At 35.8% G+C, this 19,911-nt stretch overlaps 1 protein-coding gene and 1 pseudogene across 1 annotated transcript; one reads left to right on the plus strand and one right to left on the minus strand.

Moving 5' to 3' along the window:
• Positions 1–1,036: 1,036 nt before the first annotated feature.
• On the minus strand, positions 1,037–4,230 carry LOC100946995 (annotated as a pseudogene).
• Positions 4,231–7,182: 2,952 nt separating this feature from the next.
• On the plus strand, positions 7,183–8,211 carry LOC100947303 (olfactory receptor 5V1). The gene has a single exon (XM_003801869.3). It carries the CDS (start codon positions 7,254–7,256, stop codon positions 8,205–8,207), a length of 954 nt encoding a protein of 317 aa, XP_003801917.1. The 5' UTR covers positions 7,183–7,253; the 3' UTR covers positions 8,208–8,211.
• The last annotated feature ends 11,700 nt before the right edge of the window (positions 8,212–19,911 follow it).

A 19,911-nucleotide genomic window follows, 5' to 3' on the forward strand; every position in this document is an offset into this window, starting at 1 on the left:
TGCTTATTACTGTTCACATATTATAAGTGCAGGGCTGAGACTTCTGTTTTGTGCATTCTCTATCACTCTTCCAGGGATTGAGATCAGCTTCTACCGAGGTCAAAAAAATTAAAATATAGCATCAAACTCTTCCTTAAATAATTTATAAATTCAATGCAAGGTATTTAACAAACTTCTAGAGATTATATGAAAGTAGTATTTTTCACAGTTTTCTAGGTCCATTGTGAAGAAAAGTTAAAAAAGAGAATTGTTCAGTCTGACATTAAGACATTATAAAAGTTATTAATAGGCCTATGCCTGTAGCACAGTGGTTATGGTGCCAGCCACATACATGGAAGTTGGTGGATTCAAACCTGGCCCAGGTCCAGCTAACCAACAATGACAACTGCAACAAAAAAATAGTTGGGCGTTGTAGTGGGTGCCTGTAGTTCCAGCTACTTGGGACGCTGAGGCAGGAGGATTGCTTGAGCCCAAGAGTTTGGGGTTGCTGTGAGCTATGACACCACAGCATTCTCTACTGAGGGCAACATAGTGAGACTCTGTCTGAAAAAAAAAAAAAGAAAAAAAAAGCTAGTAATAAAACAGCAAGTTCCTAGTCCGATAACAAACAAAAATATCATAAGATTAAAATAGAGGTTTCAAAGACAGATCCAAGTATCTGCATAGAAACCTAATGTATCAGACTGGCATCAGTGATTGGTGAAAGTTTAGTAGCAGTTTGAAGAAACCAGAACATTAAATGCAGAAAAATAAAATTAGATTTTTAACATATTTTATAAGAAGATAAACTCCAAAGGGGTGAAGAAACGCATTTTGAAATTTAAAGCTATATATGAAGTTAATATAAAATATAACGGAATATATCTTTTTTGACAGAGCAGTGGAGAAAAATCTTCTTAAGCAAGCTTTAAAATATACAACCCATAACATGAGAAATCATGCATTTTATCAATGACATAATTAAAGATTTATTTTTTATGAATGACATTATAGACAATAGAAAGTGTATAGAAAATAACATAAGTAATTAATAATGTTAAATATAAAGAATTTCTGAAAATTAACAAGAAAAAGGCAAAAAATATTAAGAATATGTTCAAAACATAAACATAGGCAAATTAACAGAAGATGTGATAAAACAATCTCCTCAGAGGATATGTTCAAACTTGGAATGTTGTGCACTACTGTGGATGATACAGGTATAACTGGAGAAGATGGTAGGATTTTGAAAATCAAATTCGTGTACTTTTACAATTTATTGAAAGCTGATTTTACTTTGCTTTAACTTCTTATTTGATTTTGAAGAGATTCCCTCTGACTCTAGGCATTTCCAGGCCATGAGATTGTCATAAAAATCTTATCATTTTCTTTAGTTTCACAGGGTGAACAAACTCTCCCAGACCCATGACACTCAGAAATAATGGAGTTATATTCTAAAATCATTATTTTGGCAGTAGGAATGAAACTATTTTTATTTGTATTTATTTATTCATTTATTTTACAGATCCCACTCAGGAAAGAATGCACCAAAGACATTCACATTTGTTTTTTTAAAAGCAAGTGACAAACACCCAGTACACCAGCTTTACTGTTTAAACCTAAGCTTAACATTACATATTTAAACAACTGTCAAAACTTACTAAGTTGCCAGCATTCATGCACAGCTAGAAAACATCCTCAATTTATAGTAAACCAGAAACCTGTTACCATTAATGTGTTAATATCTTTCACTACTAAATACTGAAGAATGCTGAAATTATTTCTGTAGAAGTTTTATCCTGCGGTATTTACTGCATGGCAGGCTGACTACTTGGCTCATGTTTCAGGCACAATGGAAAAGCGGGTCTATGCTGGCGTTAGTGCACACTCTTGTTTTACCAATACTGAGGAGCCAGGGCTCACCTGGAGTACGTTTAATAAAAAAGCAACATGCATACAGAAATTTACAACAATTTTAAAGACAAATAAATGGTCCTATTATGTGTCCCAACAATAAACTCAAAAATCTATGACAAATATGGCTCTGAGGAGCAGTTTATAAATACTCAGATTAGGTACAGTGATACTGAAAGTTGAGTTCATTTGAAATCTTCAAAAAAAGTTCCTGTTAATCCTCAAATGATGCTTGTTAACAGTTAACGTTTCTGTTAAATGTGTGCGTTGAGTCACTTGTTATCCAGTGCAGCTGCTCCTTACCATTTTTATTTATTTATTTATTTATTTATTTATTTATTGAGACAGAGCCTTAAGCTGTCCCCCTGGGTAGAGTACCGTGGCATCACAGCTCACAGCAACCTCCAACGCCTGGGCTCAAGTGAGTCTCCTGCCTCAGCCTCCCAAGTAGCTGGGACTACAGGCGCCCGCCACAACGCCCGGCTATTTTTGGTTGCAGCCGTCATTATTGTTTGGCGGGCCCAGGTTGGATTTGAACCCATCACCTTAGGTGTATGTGGCTGGTGCCTTAGCCACTTGAGCCACAGGTGCCGAGCCTCCTTACTATTTATTGTCAGGGACTTGAGCTGCCCGTCTTCCTCAACTTCCACTCCTTTTTGACCATTCTCCACGATTCTCTTTGTAGTCATCTTTCTGCCATTAACTATTTTTGTAGAAGTCGATATAGACTCGAAGTTGCTCATCCCACGACCGCCAAATGATGTGTCAGAGAATGAAGTGAGACCCCCGTGCTCCAGCGACCCGAATGAAGAAAATCCTGCAGGAAATTCCACAGAAAATCCTGTATTAAAAGAAGAAAATCCACTTCCAAAAGGTGGAAATCCACTGAAGGCAGAGAAAAATGACCCTGTTCCTCTGTTTCTGCTTCTTCGGAAACCCCTCTGATTCCTAATAAAGTCCTCAAATGGGTCTTCAAAGAAGTCAAATCTAAACGGGTCCCTTCCACCAAAAAATTCCCTGAAGACATCCTCTGGGTTATGGAATACGACGCCAAATTTAAATGGATTGTCAAAATCCACCTCCTCCACCATTTAATCCATCTTTTCCATATTTGTCATAAGATGTCCTGCTTTTTAGGTTCTGACAACATCTCTTATGCCTCAGCTACTCATTTGGATTTTCTCTCTGCTTCTTTATTCTCAGGGTTTTTATCTGGGTGCCACTTGAGTGTCAGTTTTTGGTACGCCTTTTTAATATCCTTGGCTGAGGCATGTTTCTGCATGCCTAGAACTTCATAGTAATCCACCGTGTTTTAAAATAATTGTTGGAACAGGTCCAAGGATGTGGACGACAGAGGGCAGGAAGGAGGGATCCGGCATGCCCGGGGCTCCTTGGGCTTGGGCACAGCTGTGCTGGTATGGCCGGAACTAAATTATTTTTAAATGGCTTAAGATCATAGGCTGTGTATGGGAGAGAGAATAATGACAGTGGAAAGAGAAGTGGGCTCCAAATATTTTTGTTCTTTGGACCAATGTTATTAAAAAACAAAAAATTCTTTAGCAACCCCCATATCAATATGTTTATGTCTTAAAAGATATGAAAATACTATGTCTCCATTTCATCTGTATCTCAAAGGCTACTAGTAAAGCTACCCAAAAGCAAGGTGCTAGGTCACCAACTTAGACATAACTTGCAAAGAAGTGCTGTTTAGGAGATTAATACAATGTCTAAGGAGTACTTTTTAAAATTCTTTTATGAGAATGGTGTGCTATGTAAGATTCCTTGCTTCTAGAAAGAAGAGAGGGTGCTTCTCCTAATTTAAGCTGAGAAAGCGAAAGAGAACCACTTAGCTTGATTTCTACCCTTGGGATTGTAGAGTCCGAAGAGTAATGCTATTTCCCAATGTGACAGAGTAGCAAAGACTAGACAACTGCATTTTCTCTGATAATAGGAAAAATTTGCAGGTTCCCCCCTCCTTTGGTGAGATATGATCTACACTACACTGTAGTGATCTATAGCAGTCTTGATTACAGAGGAGTCTTTTCGAAGCAGAATGATAATGGCAACAGAGCTGCTGGAGGACAACCTGATGCTCACGGGTTGAGACAGGAAATCAGAAGAAGCAAGCCCCTGGACCTGTGCTCAGAGGCCTCAGAAGTTTGTCTCCAGGGCCCTGGAAAGATTCTCATAGATGTGTGGATATTTTATATCCAGAGGGCATTGTCTTTGCTCACTCCAGTCCCATGCACCCACCTTCAGGGATTGAGGAGACTCTTGGCACTCATCAGGAAGATCCATCACTCCGAAGACTATCAGCACAGGCTCTGGAGGGACCATTATCAAATAGCACCTCTTTGTGTTCATAAAAGCAGCCCCACATCAGGCTTTTGGGGTCTGAATGGTAATCTCTATTCAATATTTTTAGTCACAGGTAAATGAGTATTTTTAGTTGCTTGACTAATAGCTTCATTGCTCTTAGTGATATACTTTTCTATGCCTTGCTTTTGGAGTAGAGACAAAGTGGGTAGGAGGTAAAAATAAAATGATTTGAAGGATCCCAAAAGAGGGATAATAAAACTTTTTGTCCCATATTTTAGGGGACAAAATTTACTCAACCTATTAAGTTTGTGTAAATCAGAGAGCTTCCTTCATTTAGGATAATTTCAATGTCACTAAAAATGATTTTTTACTGATATATATTTGTTTATCCTTTATTAAATAAAGAACAGTGACTTTATTCTCTGAAAAGATGAGACTGTTCTCTAGCAAGCAGATGAGACAGGATTTTCTTTTCAAAGGTTGAAAAGTATTTCATTATATATATATATATGTATATATATAACATATTTTCTTTTTTTATTGTTTGAGACTCATTGAGGGTACAAAGTAACACATTTTTGTTATTCATTCATTCATTCATTAACTTAACATGTAGGCTGCTTTCATATCTTAGCTACTGTGCATAATGCTTCAGTGAACATGGCAGTTCAGATATCTGAGATGCTGATTTCATTTCCTTCAGATGTATTCAGAAGTGGACTGGCTGGATCATATGGTAATTCTATTTTTTTGAGAAACCTGCATACTATTTCTCATAAATATATATTAATCTACATTTCCACCAACAGTGTATAAAAGTTCCCTTTTCTCCACATCCTTATCTCAAAATATATTTGTCAAATACAATGAACAGAAGGGATTAGCCTCATGTGTTGCTCTTACTCCTCCACAGAAATGGAAAGAAGATTAAAAAAATGAAAGGATAGGTAAAGATTAGGAATGGGGGAGGAAAAGATTGATTAGAGAACAGGAATCAGGGGTATTACATTGGTGGAATAAAAATTGTACTAGTGAGTTTATTTTGTTCTGGTAATTTGAAATAATATATTTTGGGAATTTATTCAAATTGTCTTCCCCCTCAGCTGAAAACATCCACAGTAGTTAGGAAGGAAAGAAGAAGATAACAATTAAAAGTACAAGTATCATTAGTCTAGTGTATTGGCCTTAATTCTCCCACCTTCCAAACTTTAAATTCAAATGTAGATTTATCTACATGTTAGGGCAATCAATAAAGTATATAGTTTGAATAAATATACAGTATCTTTCATTTTCAAAAGTTTTGTTTTATTTATCTCTTTGGTTTCTATAATTTGCTAAAAGCATCAAACTACAAATTAATTTTTCTCCTGAATTATAACTTGACCATCTTAAATTGAGGGATTCTCCCTACAACTGTTTTAATTTTTAAAATATTTTTATGAACCAATTTAAGATAAACTCTGAAACAATGTATTTAATTATATCAAATATTTCTATTAACCAATTTAAGCTAAACTCTAGAACGTTATATTTTAATAACACAACACGAATATTTAAATTAATCTATGTTAGCCCAGGAAATAAATAACTGGGAATTGATTGCTCAAAAATAAACATGTTTAAGTAAAAGACTGAGTGTTCAATAACAGATTTAACCATCAAAGCACTATAGGGTTGGCACATTGCCATGAAGAAGATCGCAAGTCATAAAAGTTTCTAACTAGTAAAAGTAACTTAATTGTATGAAACTAAGTTGTATTAAAACCAGAGAAGTATTCTTCTGTTGTCATTGGTTAGTGGAAATTAAATTCTTAGCCATTCAAATGAAACTATTTTAGCTTTGAGAAGGATGAAGCTGTTTTTTCCACCTGCCCACTGCATAATGTTTGCCAGACATTTATCTTGTTTAGAATCAATGTTTTCATCTGAAAAATGGTAATGATAGTATTACTTATCTTAAATAACATATGTAAAGACTAAATGATTTGCTATATAGAAAGTACTTAAGGATTATTAGTGCCCTTCTTCACATAGCACTTACAATAATTTGTCCAGATACTGAATCGTACATTAGTCAAATGGCTCTTGAATTTTCCAGGTTAATGATCACATCAGTGGGCCTCTAATTTATTGAGATAAGTATCTTAGAGAGTTTACAGAAATACAGGTAACCTAACCCAAAATTCAGAGACCCTAATTCAATATGCTTACTGTTGAAATTTATCATAGCAAAAATGAACAAATAAAATGGTATCAGTATTCATTAATAAGGATAGAATATGTGAAAAGCTTGCCATATAATAAAGATCATATTTTAGGAGAATATTTATTTGCTGTGTGAAATTATCACAATATGGTACTTAAAGGGAAAGCAGTTTAAAATATGTACTTTCTTATTCTCATTTTGAAGTTTCATGTATGAAAAATGAATCAGTAAGACATATACCAAATCATTAGTAGAGATTTCTCTGGTAGACACTAAAGATTTTTAATGTTAAAATTTTCCTTCTATATTTTCAAAATATTCTAAAGCAAATACATTATTTTAATCAGAAAAAAATAGTAAAGAAATATTTTATCAGCAACCAAAGATGGAAAGAACGAGCAGGGGTGGCTTAAAGAAGCTAATGAAGACTTGAGATTCTTCTATAAATTGTATTCTGCAACACATTCACACATCACTGAGAAAATGCCTGACAGTTGGGCCTGACATAGATATTATTAATAGAGAACTCTTAGGATGTGTTGTGTCCTTTGGTGATTTTCTTTCTAATTAAAAACTTCCAGTGCTATGTATTTTACAGAAATTTCATCTACATGTGAAATATTGGATGCATTTATATCTGTGTTGGGTGGTAGTTATGAGCTGTGATTTACAAGAGTACTGCTTCTCTGGTTTGCTGCTTGATATAGATGATAATGACTTTTATTTGTAACATTTTTTTCACTTGTTTTGCAGACCATTGCTGTTGTAGCATTTGATTATTTATTATAATCTATACTCTCTTTGCCCAATTCCCAAGAAGAAATCAGGCAATATCATGGAAGACAAGAATCAAACAGATCTATCTGAATTCGTAATCTTGGGATTCTCTAACCTAAATGAATTGCAGTTTTTACTGTTCACCATCTTTTTTCTGACCTATATCTGTACTTTGGGAGGAAATATATTCATTATCTTGGTGACCATGGCTGATCCACACCTACATACTCCCATGTATTATTTTCTAGGGAACTTGGCCTTTCTTGACATCTGCTACACCACCACGAATGTTCCCCAAATGATGGTGCATCTTCTGTCAGAGAAGAAAAGCATTTCCTATATGAGATGTGTGGCTCAACTTTTTGCATTTATTTTCTTTGTAGGATCAGAATGTCTCCTCTTGGCAGCAATGGCATATGATCGTTACATTGCGATATGCAAACCCTTAAGGTATTCTGTAATTATGAACAAGACCCTGTGTAGCCAGTTAGCAGCTTCATGCTGGACTGGTGGTTTTCTCAATTCAGTGGTGCACACGGTGTTGACATTCCGTCTGCCCTTCTGTGGCAACAATCAGATTAATTATTTCTTCTATGACATTCCTCCTTTACTGATCTTGTCCTGTGGGGACACTTCTATTAATAAGTTGGCACTGCTCTGCATTGGGGTCTTCATTGGTTGGATGCCTTTTTTGTGTATTGTCCTTTCTTACCTGTACATAATCTCTGCCATCTTGAGGATCCACTCCTCAGAGGGAAGAAAAAAGGCCTTTTCGACATGTGCCTCCCACCTGATCGTTGTTCTTCTCTATTATGGCAGTGCCATCTTCACATATGTACGGCCCATTTCAGCTTACTCATTGGAGAAAGATAGGCTGATCTCAGTATTGTACAGTGTTGTTACTCCCATGCTAAATCCTATAATTTATACATTGAGGAACAAGGACATCAAAGAAGCAATGAAAACTGTAGGGAGCAGGTGGCAGCCACCAATTCTATTATTTGATTTATAGTCTTACTTATCCATGGTCCATAATTTCATACTAGAAAATTAATTTTCCCCCACAGCTGTTTCTAGTGACACTCAATTTAATAAGTGACTGCATTTCATTGTGCTTAATATTTTGAAATCTTAAAAATGCCAATTACAATGTTGGCTCAAAAAAAATGAAGAGTTGGCATACTCAATAAGTGTACACATTCTTAAGCTTTTGATTTCTATGTGAAAGACCTCCCTGCTACTTGTTTTAGGTATTATCCTTTTTTGTTTTTTCCATTTCTGAATCCTCCATTCAAAGATAGTTCTTCTTTGCATGCATTGTTTGATGCACTTCATTGCTTTGTGTTTTTTTCTCCTTCTTCATATTACTTACTATCTGTTAAAGCATGTGAAAGATTTTTATTCATGTTCCTCATATGAATTTACTATATTTTCATGCTTCTGGCTTTTCTTTCTTTATTGGGTTCATTTTATTTATTTATTTTTTTGAGACAGAGTTGTACTTTGTCAACCTCAGTAGAGTGCTGTCATGTCATAGCTCACAGCAACCTCGAACTCTTGGGCTCAAGCAATTCTCTTGTCTCAGCCTCCCAAGTAACTGGGACTACAGGTGCCTGCCATAATACTTGGCTATTTTTAGAAATGGAGCCTCCCTCTGAGTCAGGCTGGTTTTGAACCTGTGAGCTTAGGCAATCCACTTGCCTTGGCTTCCCAGAGTGCTAGGATTATAGGTGTGAGCCACTGTGCTTGGTCTATTTGGTTCTTTTTAATAAAACAGCATCACCAATAGATTGAGTTCACATTATGCAGATTTTGGTAAATGTAGTCATGATGAAGCAATATTTTACCTCTAGATCTGTTGGCTATTAATTTTACTTTACCATCACTTTGGTGCATGAGCCAAAGTCAGTTTATTTCCATGTTAAACAAAGACACTTTCTCAGTTCCAGTTTATGTACCTTCCTTACTCTGCCCCCAAAGTGTAACAACCTAAAGGGATTTTTCTAAAAATAAATCCATATGACAGTTATGTTACAGGGTATCTTAAATTTGGGAAATCTTTTTCTAAAAACTTGAAAAACAGAATTAGATGAAATATACAAAAAAAAAGGTTTTGGGGGAGAATAAACTTTCTTGGTTATAGAGTAATTACATTTAGTAAAGGAGGTAGGAATATATATGTTGAAAATAAAAGTGTGAAATTACTGCTTCCTAAAAACTTTTTAATGTTTTTCTCTTTTTTTCTTTTTTCTTTTCTCTCTTTTTTTTTTTTTTTTTTTTTTTGAGACAGAGTGTTACTCTGCTGCCCCAAGCTAGAGTGTCTTGGCATCAGCAACCTCTCAAACTCCTGGGTTCAAATGATCCTCCTGCCTCTTCAAATAGCTGGGACTATAGGTGACTGCCATAATGCCCAGCTAATTTTTCTATTTTTAAATAGCAATGGGGTCTCACTCTTGTACAAGTTGGCTTCAGACTTCTTGAGCTCAAGATATACTCCCACCTTAGCCTCCCAGAGTACTAGAATTATAGGTGTGAGCCACTGTGCCTGATCTGAACTGTTCTAAAAATTAAAAAAAAATTAAAACTCTATCAACTTATACAGTCGTCATTTAACTATATTTATAATCAATGTATTTAACACAGGGTGACCATAGAGTTCATTAAAGGCCACTAAATTGCACACGAACTTTATGGCCATCGTGTATATACTACTTATTTTATGATCTGATCTCCTGCAGACACTCCAGATAAGACTCGATTTTTCCTGACTATACACCACCTCTATGGCCATTCCCTTAATTTGGAATTCCTATCTCTACAATTCTTAATTTAAAATTCTCTTGATTCTTTATAGTTTCATTCAAAATCATTTTAACCAACATCATTCCACCTAGAAGTGCTTTCTCTTCCTTTTTAACTCATCTGGCACTAACTGAAATGGTGGTGGTAGTGGTGATGGTGAGAATTCTTTGACCAACCTATTTAAACTTACAACTTCTCACTCCCCTGGTAACTTTTGATAACTCTAGTTAGTGTCTTTCCTTTCACAACAGTTATCAAAAGTTATTATTATCTGATTTATATGTTCTATTTATCTTTTAATCTTCAGGTTCAAGAATAATTCCTTATAGTAGGTGCTGAGTAGATACTGTTGAATATGAAGGTTCCAAACTATCGTGACATTGAACATCACATATTATTTGGATGTGAAAGTCTTTGCTTTCTTCTTAGTTTGTATGCTTTCAGTGAACACACATAAGAAGTATACATCTAGGCATTCCCTATAACTCAAAAGTTTGATGTTTTATTCACTGTGGGATATTATTCAAGGATACTATGTCCATGGAATAAATGAATAAGCAGAGAATGAAGGGCAAAATTTAGTCAATTGTAACATTTATTTCAAGTTAAAGTAAACTTTTCTAGTCCCATTTCTCTTTTAGTTGGTCAGAAATTTTCTTTGGTCAACATACTCTTATCAACATTTCTTATCAGTACTTCTCATCAGCTACTACAAAAGTGGAAACATCCAAGGCTCATTCTTTGACAATATGCTCTCTGTTTCATGTGGTCTACCTCTTTCACTTTTTGCTTTTAATATTAACCCTAAGTCAGAAATTTTCACTTTATACATGTATAACTTTTTCTTGTATCTTAAATTTAACCAAGTCTCAGAATGCCATATGATATTTTAATCTGAACTCTTTTAATCCTTTTAAGAAATCAGTACCATTACAATTCTCACAGTCTGTTTATATAAGTTTTCTTTTCTTCCTGAAATGCTCTTCCAATGAATAGTTAGAAGCTCTAATAAATGTAGCATTTAAAAAAAAATTATAGCTTTTGGCTTGCAATGGGTTTACATGTCCAAATAAGAGAAAAACTCTCAAGTTGAGGGGAATAGGAACCAGGGAGTGGGGTGAACAAAGGAGGAGAAGGGATTGGTGTGCTCCTATTGAATGGGCACAATGTAAGGGTATGTAGCACATGTTTTGGGTGTGGGACAAAACTATAAGAGGGACTCTACCTAACAAATGAAAATATTGTAAACTAGTTGTTTGTACCCTCATGTCAATCTGAAATAAAAAATAAAAATAGAACAATAAAATAAAAAAATGAATAAATATTGACAAAAGTAAAATTGATATAATAAAGTCTGGAGAAGTAGATCTTCAAACTAGTATACTTGCATGCCACTAGAGAGGTTCACAGACAATTTGAGCTCTTTCTTGTCAAAACAGAATAGGAAGGACAATAAGAACTACAAGAACTGTGAATAAAAAAAGAAGAAAAAGATCCAATAATCAATGGTATTATACACTTAAGGAAACAGCAACAGTGACCATACCAAGAACAGATGGAGGAACTCACCTCAGTGATAGAAATGAAAGAGAAAATGTGTATTTGGAAGTTAAAACTGATCTGGTTCTTGATTAAGGGTTTGTTTTTCTTTGTAACATAATAAAAAGAAAATAATAGTTTTCTTGTGATCTTTTTTATCTGTAGTATCACTATTATACATTAATTATAATTGATAAATAAAGATTATATGCATTTATTGTGTATACAACATGGTGTGTGTGTACTAAGGTCACCATAAATAAGAAAAATTAACAAACTCATATTATATTTTATACTTTTAATTTTGATATATCATCACATAGAGAAATACTATAAAATTTCATAATGAATATTTTGTAAAGGTACATTTAGGTACAATATCTCATTTTCCCTATATATACTGATCTTTAAGACACCCTGCATATGTATACACTGTGGAATGTTTTAACTGAGCTAACTAACATATATAATACCTCATATAATTTTTGAATAGGTAGTGAGAACACTTAAAAATCTATTCTTGGGGAGGAGATAAGATGGCTGACTGGAGCCAGCTTTCAACAGAGGCTCCCATCCAGAGGGAGAGATAATGGCCAGTATAAACCCAATAAAGCTGAAAGTTAGGAGCTGAGCTGAGAGAGAAGATTGATAAGTACATGTCACCCCTGCTGAGGCAAACTGCGACTCCCAAGGAAGCAAATTTCAGGTACAAAACCCCTTCCAAAGAGAACGAAAGTCTGTTCCCTCATCCCACGATAGTGGCTTGCTGTGTGCTCTCTACAAGCAAGCAGTGGACAACCTCTTGTTTCACTCCATGGGAGAGAGCCAGGGAAGGCTAGGACTCCTTCTCCAAAGAGATCCTGCTGTGAGCCTGGGCATTCTCTTGCCTGTAATACAAGTTTAACTAATATTTTCCCTGCAATTCTGAACTGCCAGTCCACTCTTCCCTCCTTGCCTGACAGTCTGGAAGTCTATCTCCTGCAGAGCCCAGAGTGTCTGGTGGTTCCTTGCTAGGGCTTAGCATACATGGTCTGAGGTGCAGCTGTGCTGAAACTGTGACTCCAGTAGAAGTGGAGTGAGACACAGGGGGAGGGGGACTGGTCCAGTGCCATGAAAATGCCAGCAATGATGGGCAGGGTGCAGGACCTGTGTGGTGGCATTTACCATGCAGCAGCAGCAGAGATAGTGGCATTCCTGCCAGGGTCAAATTTTGGAGAGACATCTTCCCAATTCTGTGGACTGCCAGAGGGAAACAGACCTCACTCTGCAGGGGTTCCAGAGGAGTAGTGTAGCTGAGCCAGATGTGCAGTCTCTGAGGGAGAAAAACAAACTCTGTGATGTTAAGCTCCAGCTTGGAACAGACTCAGGTGAAACATTCCCCAGTTTCCAATGAGCACAAGAGGGAGTCAGGATTCAGCTCTTCCTGCCTACTGATGGCAGAATATGATGGCCTGGCCGAGGAGGCATTGACTCCCTTGTGACTCTGTCAAGTGCAAAACCCTGGCTCATTTGCTCATTGGAGGGAACTAGGCCACAGTCCTGTGGGGTTACCAGTGACTTGGGCATGGCTGAGGTGTTTCCCCCCTGGACTAACTCTTTGGCTGGGTGGGCCTTTTTGGCTCCACTGAGCACTGGAGTGAGTCATACTTGAGCTGCCAGTGGACCCCTGCAGTCAGTTGCTGGAGATGTTTTGAACTCTCCCATGTAACAGTGATTGTGCTGCCTGGGACAACTGATTTGGAATCTTGACCTGGGCCAGCCACCCAAGGACCCTCCAAGGTTGAGCCCTGGTTGTGTTGTAGTGGGAGGGACTGATTCTCCTCTTCCAGTTGTTGCCCATGGGAGGGTGGGGTGTCTTAGTTGCTTGTATCTCTCCCCAGCTGAGATTTCAGCCCAGAGCCACTGATTCACTAGGACTAGATAGAGGCTGACAATACAAAACAGAGCCACCTAGCCTCATCAGAACAATCAAGTCTCCAGATTCTCAGGCTGTAGGACTAAAAGGGACCTTTGTAAACTGTAGGGGAAAGGCCACAGTCACCAGTCCCAACTCTTTGGTAAAGGGCTGGTTAACCACAACTCCGGGAGTCATCAATCTAATTTCACCTTACCAGCTTTTCTAGCTAAACTGAAAAATAATCATGGAGTGGAACCAGTGGAAAAGCGTGGGCAACATGAATAATCAGAGTAGATCAACTCCTCCAAGGAACAACAAAGGAGATACAACAGAATATGCCATTCATAAACAAATGGCTGAAATGTCAGAAATAGAGTTCAGAATATGGATGGAAAATAATATTAACAGAATGGAAGTAAAGTTGGAATTAGAAATTCAAGGAGTAGTTCAAAAGTTGTCTCAAGAAATCAATGAATTCAAAGACAAAATCTCCAAGGATTTTGTCATAATGAGAAAAGAAATTGCAGACCTCAAATAAATGAGAAATACAGTAGAATCTCTCAGTAATAGAGTGGATCAGGCAGAAGAAAGGATCTCTGACATTGAAGACAAAGCTTTTGAATGATCTCAAACAGTCAAAGAGGCAGAGAAGTGGATAGTAAAAATGTATCACTCCCTGAGAAAGTTGTGGGACCACTCCAAAAGAGCAAACATTTGTCTTATAGGAATTCCTGAAGGAGAAGAGGATGGCCCTGAAGACACTGATTCTCTACTCCAAGATATAATGGAGGAAAATTTTCCAAGCATGGCAAGAGATACAGAAATTCAGATAGTAGACAGTTTCAGAACCACAGCCCAACTCAATCCAAATAAAGCATCTCATAGACACATTGTAGTTAACTTTGCCAAAGTTAGTATGAAGGAGAATATTCTGCAAGCAGCCAGACATAAGAAAGGTAAAACCTACAAGGAGAAAAATATTAGAATGTCTGTAGATCTCTCAGCTGAAACTTTTTAAGCCAGAAGAGGATAGTTACCGACCTTCAATCTCCTAAAACAAAACAATGTTCAGCCCAGGATCCTTTATACAGCTAAACCGAGTTTCATTTGTGATGGAGAAATCAAATAATTTACCGACTTACACATGTTGAAAAAATTTGCCATAACTAAATTAGCTCTCTGGGATATTCTCAGACCCATCCTCCACAATGACCAGCACAATACCCTACCAACAAAGTAAACTTGCTTTGTAATTTTTGAACAAAACCTAACTTCCACAGTGGTGAAAGGATTAAAATGTCCAGTGGAATTTCAACAAACATGACACCCCAAACACTACCAGGCTTATCAATTCTCTCAATCAATGTGGATGGTTTAAATTGTCTCTAAAGAGGCACAGATTGGCTGACTGAATACAAAAACTCAGGCCAGATACCTGTTGCATACAAGAATCTCATCTTACCTTAAAGGATAAAAATAGACTCGGGGTGAAGGGATGGTCATCCATATTCCAGGCAAATGGAAAGCAGAAAAAAGCAGGGGTTGCAATTTTATCTGCAGGTACAATAGGTTTAAACCAATAAAGGTAAGGAAAGATAAGGATTATCACTTCATATTTGTCAAGGGAAACACTTCACATGAAGATATTTCAATTATTAACATTTATGCACCTTAACAGAATGCTCCTCAATTTATAAAGGAAACCCTAACAGACAGGAAGAATCTGATATCTTCCTGCACTATAATGGTTGGAGACTTTAATACCCCTTTTGGCAGTGTTGGATAGCTCCTCCAAGAAAAAACTAAACAAATAAATATTCGATTTAAACTTGAACCTACAACAAATGGATCTAACAGACATCTACACTTTTTATCATAATAAAACTGGATACACATTCTTCTCATCAGCCCATGGAACATCCTCCAAAATTGATCACATCTTAGGTTACAGATCTAATCTCAACAAACTTAAAAGAATAGAAATTATTCCTTGTATTTTCTCAGACGATCATGGAATAAAAGTTGAACTTAACAATAAAAGGAATTTTCATATTTAAACAAAGTCATGGAAACTAAATAACCTTATGCTGAATGATAGCTGGGTGAAAGGCAAGATTAAGAAGGCAATTACCGGATGGTGCCCGTGGCTCAAGGAGTAGGGCGCTGGCCCCATATACTGGAGGTGGCGGGTTCAAAACCTGGCCCCGGCCAAAAACTGTAGAAAAAAAAAGGAAATTACCAAATTTAGAGAACAAAATGATAACTAAGATAAGAAATATCAAAACCTGTGGGTTATTGCAAAGGTAGCCTTAAGAGGGAAATTTATAGCATTGCACGCCTCCCTCAAGAGAACAACCAGATATGAAGTCAACAACTTACTGGGTCATCTCAAGCAACTGGAAAAGGAAGAACTTTCCAACCCCAAACCCAGCAGAAGAAAGGAAATAACCAAAATTAGAGCAGAATTAAATGAAATTTAATACAAAAGAATCCTTCAAAAGATCAATGAATCAAAAAGTTCCTTTTTTGAAAAGATTAACAGATTGATAAACCTTTGGCTAACCTAACCAGAAACAGAAAAGAAAAATCCTTAATATCATCAATCAGAAATAATAAAGGAGAAATAACAACAGACACTTCAGAAATTTAAAAAATCCTTAATGAATACTATAAAACACTCTATTCTCAGAAATATGAAAATCTGGAGAAAATAGATTGACACCTGGAAGCATGCCACCTTCCTAGACTCAGCCAAAAAGAATTGGAAATATTGAATAGATCTAGATTAATCACTGAAATAGCATTAACTATACAAAATCTCCCAAAAAAGAAAAGTCTGGGACCAAATGGCTTCACATCAGAATTCTACCTAACCTTTAAAGAGGAACTAGTACCTATATTACATGACCTTTTCCAAAACAGAAAAAGAAGGAATACTTCTATGAAGCAAATATCACCCTGATCCCCAAACCAGGAAAAGACTCAACAATGAAAGAAAATTATAAAGCAATATCATTAATGAATATTGGTGCCAAAATATTTAATAAAATCCTAGCAAACAGAATTCAACAACACATCAAAAAGTTTATATACCATGACCAAGTTGGTTTTATCCCAGAGTCACAAGTTTGATTCAACATACATAAATCTATAAATATAATGCATCATATAAACAAAATAAAAAATAAAAAATATAGGCAAATGGAAAGCAGAAAAAAGCAGGGGTTGCAATTTTATCTGCAGGTACAATAGGTTTAAACCAATAAAGGTAAGGAAAGATAAGGATGATCACTTCATATTTGTCAAGGGAAACACTTCACATGAATTCTCTCAATTGATGCAGAAAAAGCTTTTGATAATATCTGGCATCCTTTCATGATCAGAACACTGAAGAAAATAGGCTTAGATGGGTCATTTCTGAAACTGATAGAGGCCATCTACAACAAACCCACAGCCAATATTATATTGAATCAAATAAAATTGAAAACATTTCCATTCAGATCAGGAACTAGGCAAGGATGCCCATTGTCTCCACTGCTATTCAACATAGTCATGGAAGTCTTAGCCATTGCAGTCAGGCCAGAGAAGGCAACAAGGGTATCTAACAGGGTCAGAGGAGATAAAACTCTCACTTGTCACTGATGATATGATTTTACACCTGGAAAACCCCAGGGACTCAACTATAAAACTCTTAGAAATGATTGAGGAATACAGAAGCATCTCAGAATACAAAATAAATCCTTACAAATAAGTAGCTTTTATATATACCAACAATGGTCAAATTGAAAGTATAGTCAAGGACTTTATTCCTTTTACAGTAGTGCCAAAGAAGATGAAATATCTAGGAATTTACCTAACAAAGGACATAAAAGATCTCTATAAAGAGAATTATGAAATTCTCAGAAGAGAAATAGCAGATGTTAACAAATGGAAAAACATACCATGCTCATGGCTATGAAGAATCAAAATTGTTACAATGTCCATACTAATAAGTAATTTACAGATTTATGACTCCTACTAAAGCACCATTGTCATATTTTAAAGATCTTGAAAAAATAGTCCTTCATTTTATATGGAATCAGAAAAAACCTTGAATAGCCAATACATTACTCAGAAATAAAAACAAATCAGGAGGTATCATGTTACCAGACTTTAGGCTATACTATAAATCTATAGTGATCAAAACAGCATGGTACTGGCATAAAAACAGAGAGGTAGATATATGGAACAGAAAAGAGAACCAAGAGATGAACCCAGCTACTTATCATCATTTGACCTATGATAAGCCTATCAAAAGCATTCATTGGAGGAAAGATTTCCCACTTAACAAATGGTGTTGGGTGAAGTGGCTGGCAACCTGTTGAAGAATGAAACTGGACCCTCACCTTTTGCTATTAACAAAAATTGATTCTCACTAGATAAGAGATTTAAACTTAAGACATGAAACTGTAAAAATACTAGAAGAGAGTGCAGGGAAAATGCTTGAAGAAATTGGTCTGGGAGAATTTTCTATGAAGAGGACTCCCCAGATAATTGAAGCAACACCAAGAACATATTATTGGGATCTGATCAAACTGAAAAGGTTCTGCTTGACCAAGAGCACAGTAAGTAAAGCAAGCAGATAGCCTTCGGAGTGGGAGAAGATATTTACAGATTATGTCTCTGACAAAGGTCTGATAACTAGAATCCACAGAGAACTCAAACTAATCAATTAGAAAATAGCAAATAACCCCATGTCTTTGTGGATAAGAGACTTGAACAGCAGCTTCTCTGAAGAAGACAGGTACATGACCTACAAACACATGAAAAAATGCTCATCATCTTTAATCATCAGACAAATGCAAATCAAAGCTACTTTGAAATATCATCTACACCAGTAAGATTAGCCTACATCATAAAATCCCCAAACTTCAGATATTGGTGTGGATGTGGATACAAGGGACTTCTGTACTGCTGGTGAGAATGCAAGATAATAAGTCCTTTTTGGAAAGAAGTTTGGAGAATACCCAAGGAACTACAAGTAGACCTGCTGTTTGAGCCCGCAATTCCTCTATTAGGTATATACCCATTCTATACAACAACTGCAGAATATATATTATTCACATCAATGTATAAAACATTCTTCAAGATAGACTATATGTTAGGCCACGAAAAAAGTCTCAACAATCTTTTAAAAATCAGAGTAATGTGAAGTATCTTTTCAGATCACAATGGAATAAAACTAGAAATCAATACCAGGAGAATGTTAGGAACCATATAAATATGTGGAAATTAAACAACATGCTCCTGAATGATCATTGGATCAATGAAAAAATTAAGATGTTTTTGAGACGAATGAAAATAGAAATGCAACATACTAAAACATGTGAAATACAGAAAATAAGTGATACAAGGGAAGTATACAGCATTAAATGTCTCAATAAAAAATTGCATTAATGTACATAGTTACCGTTCAATAAAAAAAAAAAGAAAAAAAAATTGTAGACATTAGTAGAAAAATCACTAGTAGAAAATTAGTAGAAAGATCACTAATTAACAACCTCATATTGAACCTCAAGGAATTTGGAAGATAAGAACAAACTGAATCTAAAATTAGCAGAGGAAAATAAATAAGAGTAGACCTAAATGAAATATAGACCAGGTAAATAATACACAGGATGAAAAGGAGCAAAAAAGTTGGTTCTTTGAAAAGATAAATAAAATTGGTAAAACACTAGATTAGACTAACCAAGAAAAAAAGAGAGATATCCAAATAGGCAAAATTAGAAATGAAAAAGGAGATATTACAAATGATATCACAGATATACAAAATACAAAAGATTATCAGAGGCAATTATTAACAACTGTACCTCAGAAAGTAGCATACCTGAGGTAATGGATAAATTCCTGCAAACATAAAACTTCTCAGTACCAAACCAGGATCAAATAGAAATCCTGAACAGAACTATAACAATTAGCAATATTGAGTCAGTAACAACAATAACAAAATCCTCCTTGTCCAACAACAACAACAGCAAGAAAAACCCCAAAACCAAATGGATTCACAGGTGAATTTTACCAAACATACAAAGAACTAAGACCAATCCTCCTGAAACCATTTTAAAAAAAATTGAGGAGGAACAAATTCTCTCTAACTCATTCTACCAGGCCAATATCACCCTGGTATCAAAATCAGACAAAGATGTAATGAAAAAAAAATGTAAAAAAAAATCAATGAGGAACACAGATGCAAGAGTCCTCAATGATATAATCTTATACTTAGAGAACCCCAAAGACTCAACCATAAGATTCCTGGAAGTGATTAAAAAATACAGTAATGTCACAGGATAAAAAATCAATGTCATAAATCAGTAGCCTTTGTATGTGCCAATAACAACCAAGTTGAGAAGCTAATCAAGGACATAACTCCCTTCACAGTAACTTCAAAGAAAATAAAATACCTGGGAATATACCTAACAAAAGAGGGGAAAGACCTCTA

Source organism: Otolemur garnettii, unplaced genomic scaffold, assembly GCF_000181295.1.
Source record: "Otolemur garnettii isolate 467f Iridium unplaced genomic scaffold, OtoGar3 scaffold00223, whole genome shotgun sequence".
Taxonomy (NCBI): Eukaryota; Metazoa; Chordata; class Mammalia; order Primates; family Galagidae; genus Otolemur; species Otolemur garnettii.

Coding starts and splice junctions, on each gene's coding strand:
- LOC100947303 (XM_003801869.3), top strand. CDS start 7,254: ATGGAAGACAAGAATCAAACAGATCTATCTGAATTCGTAATCTTGGGA.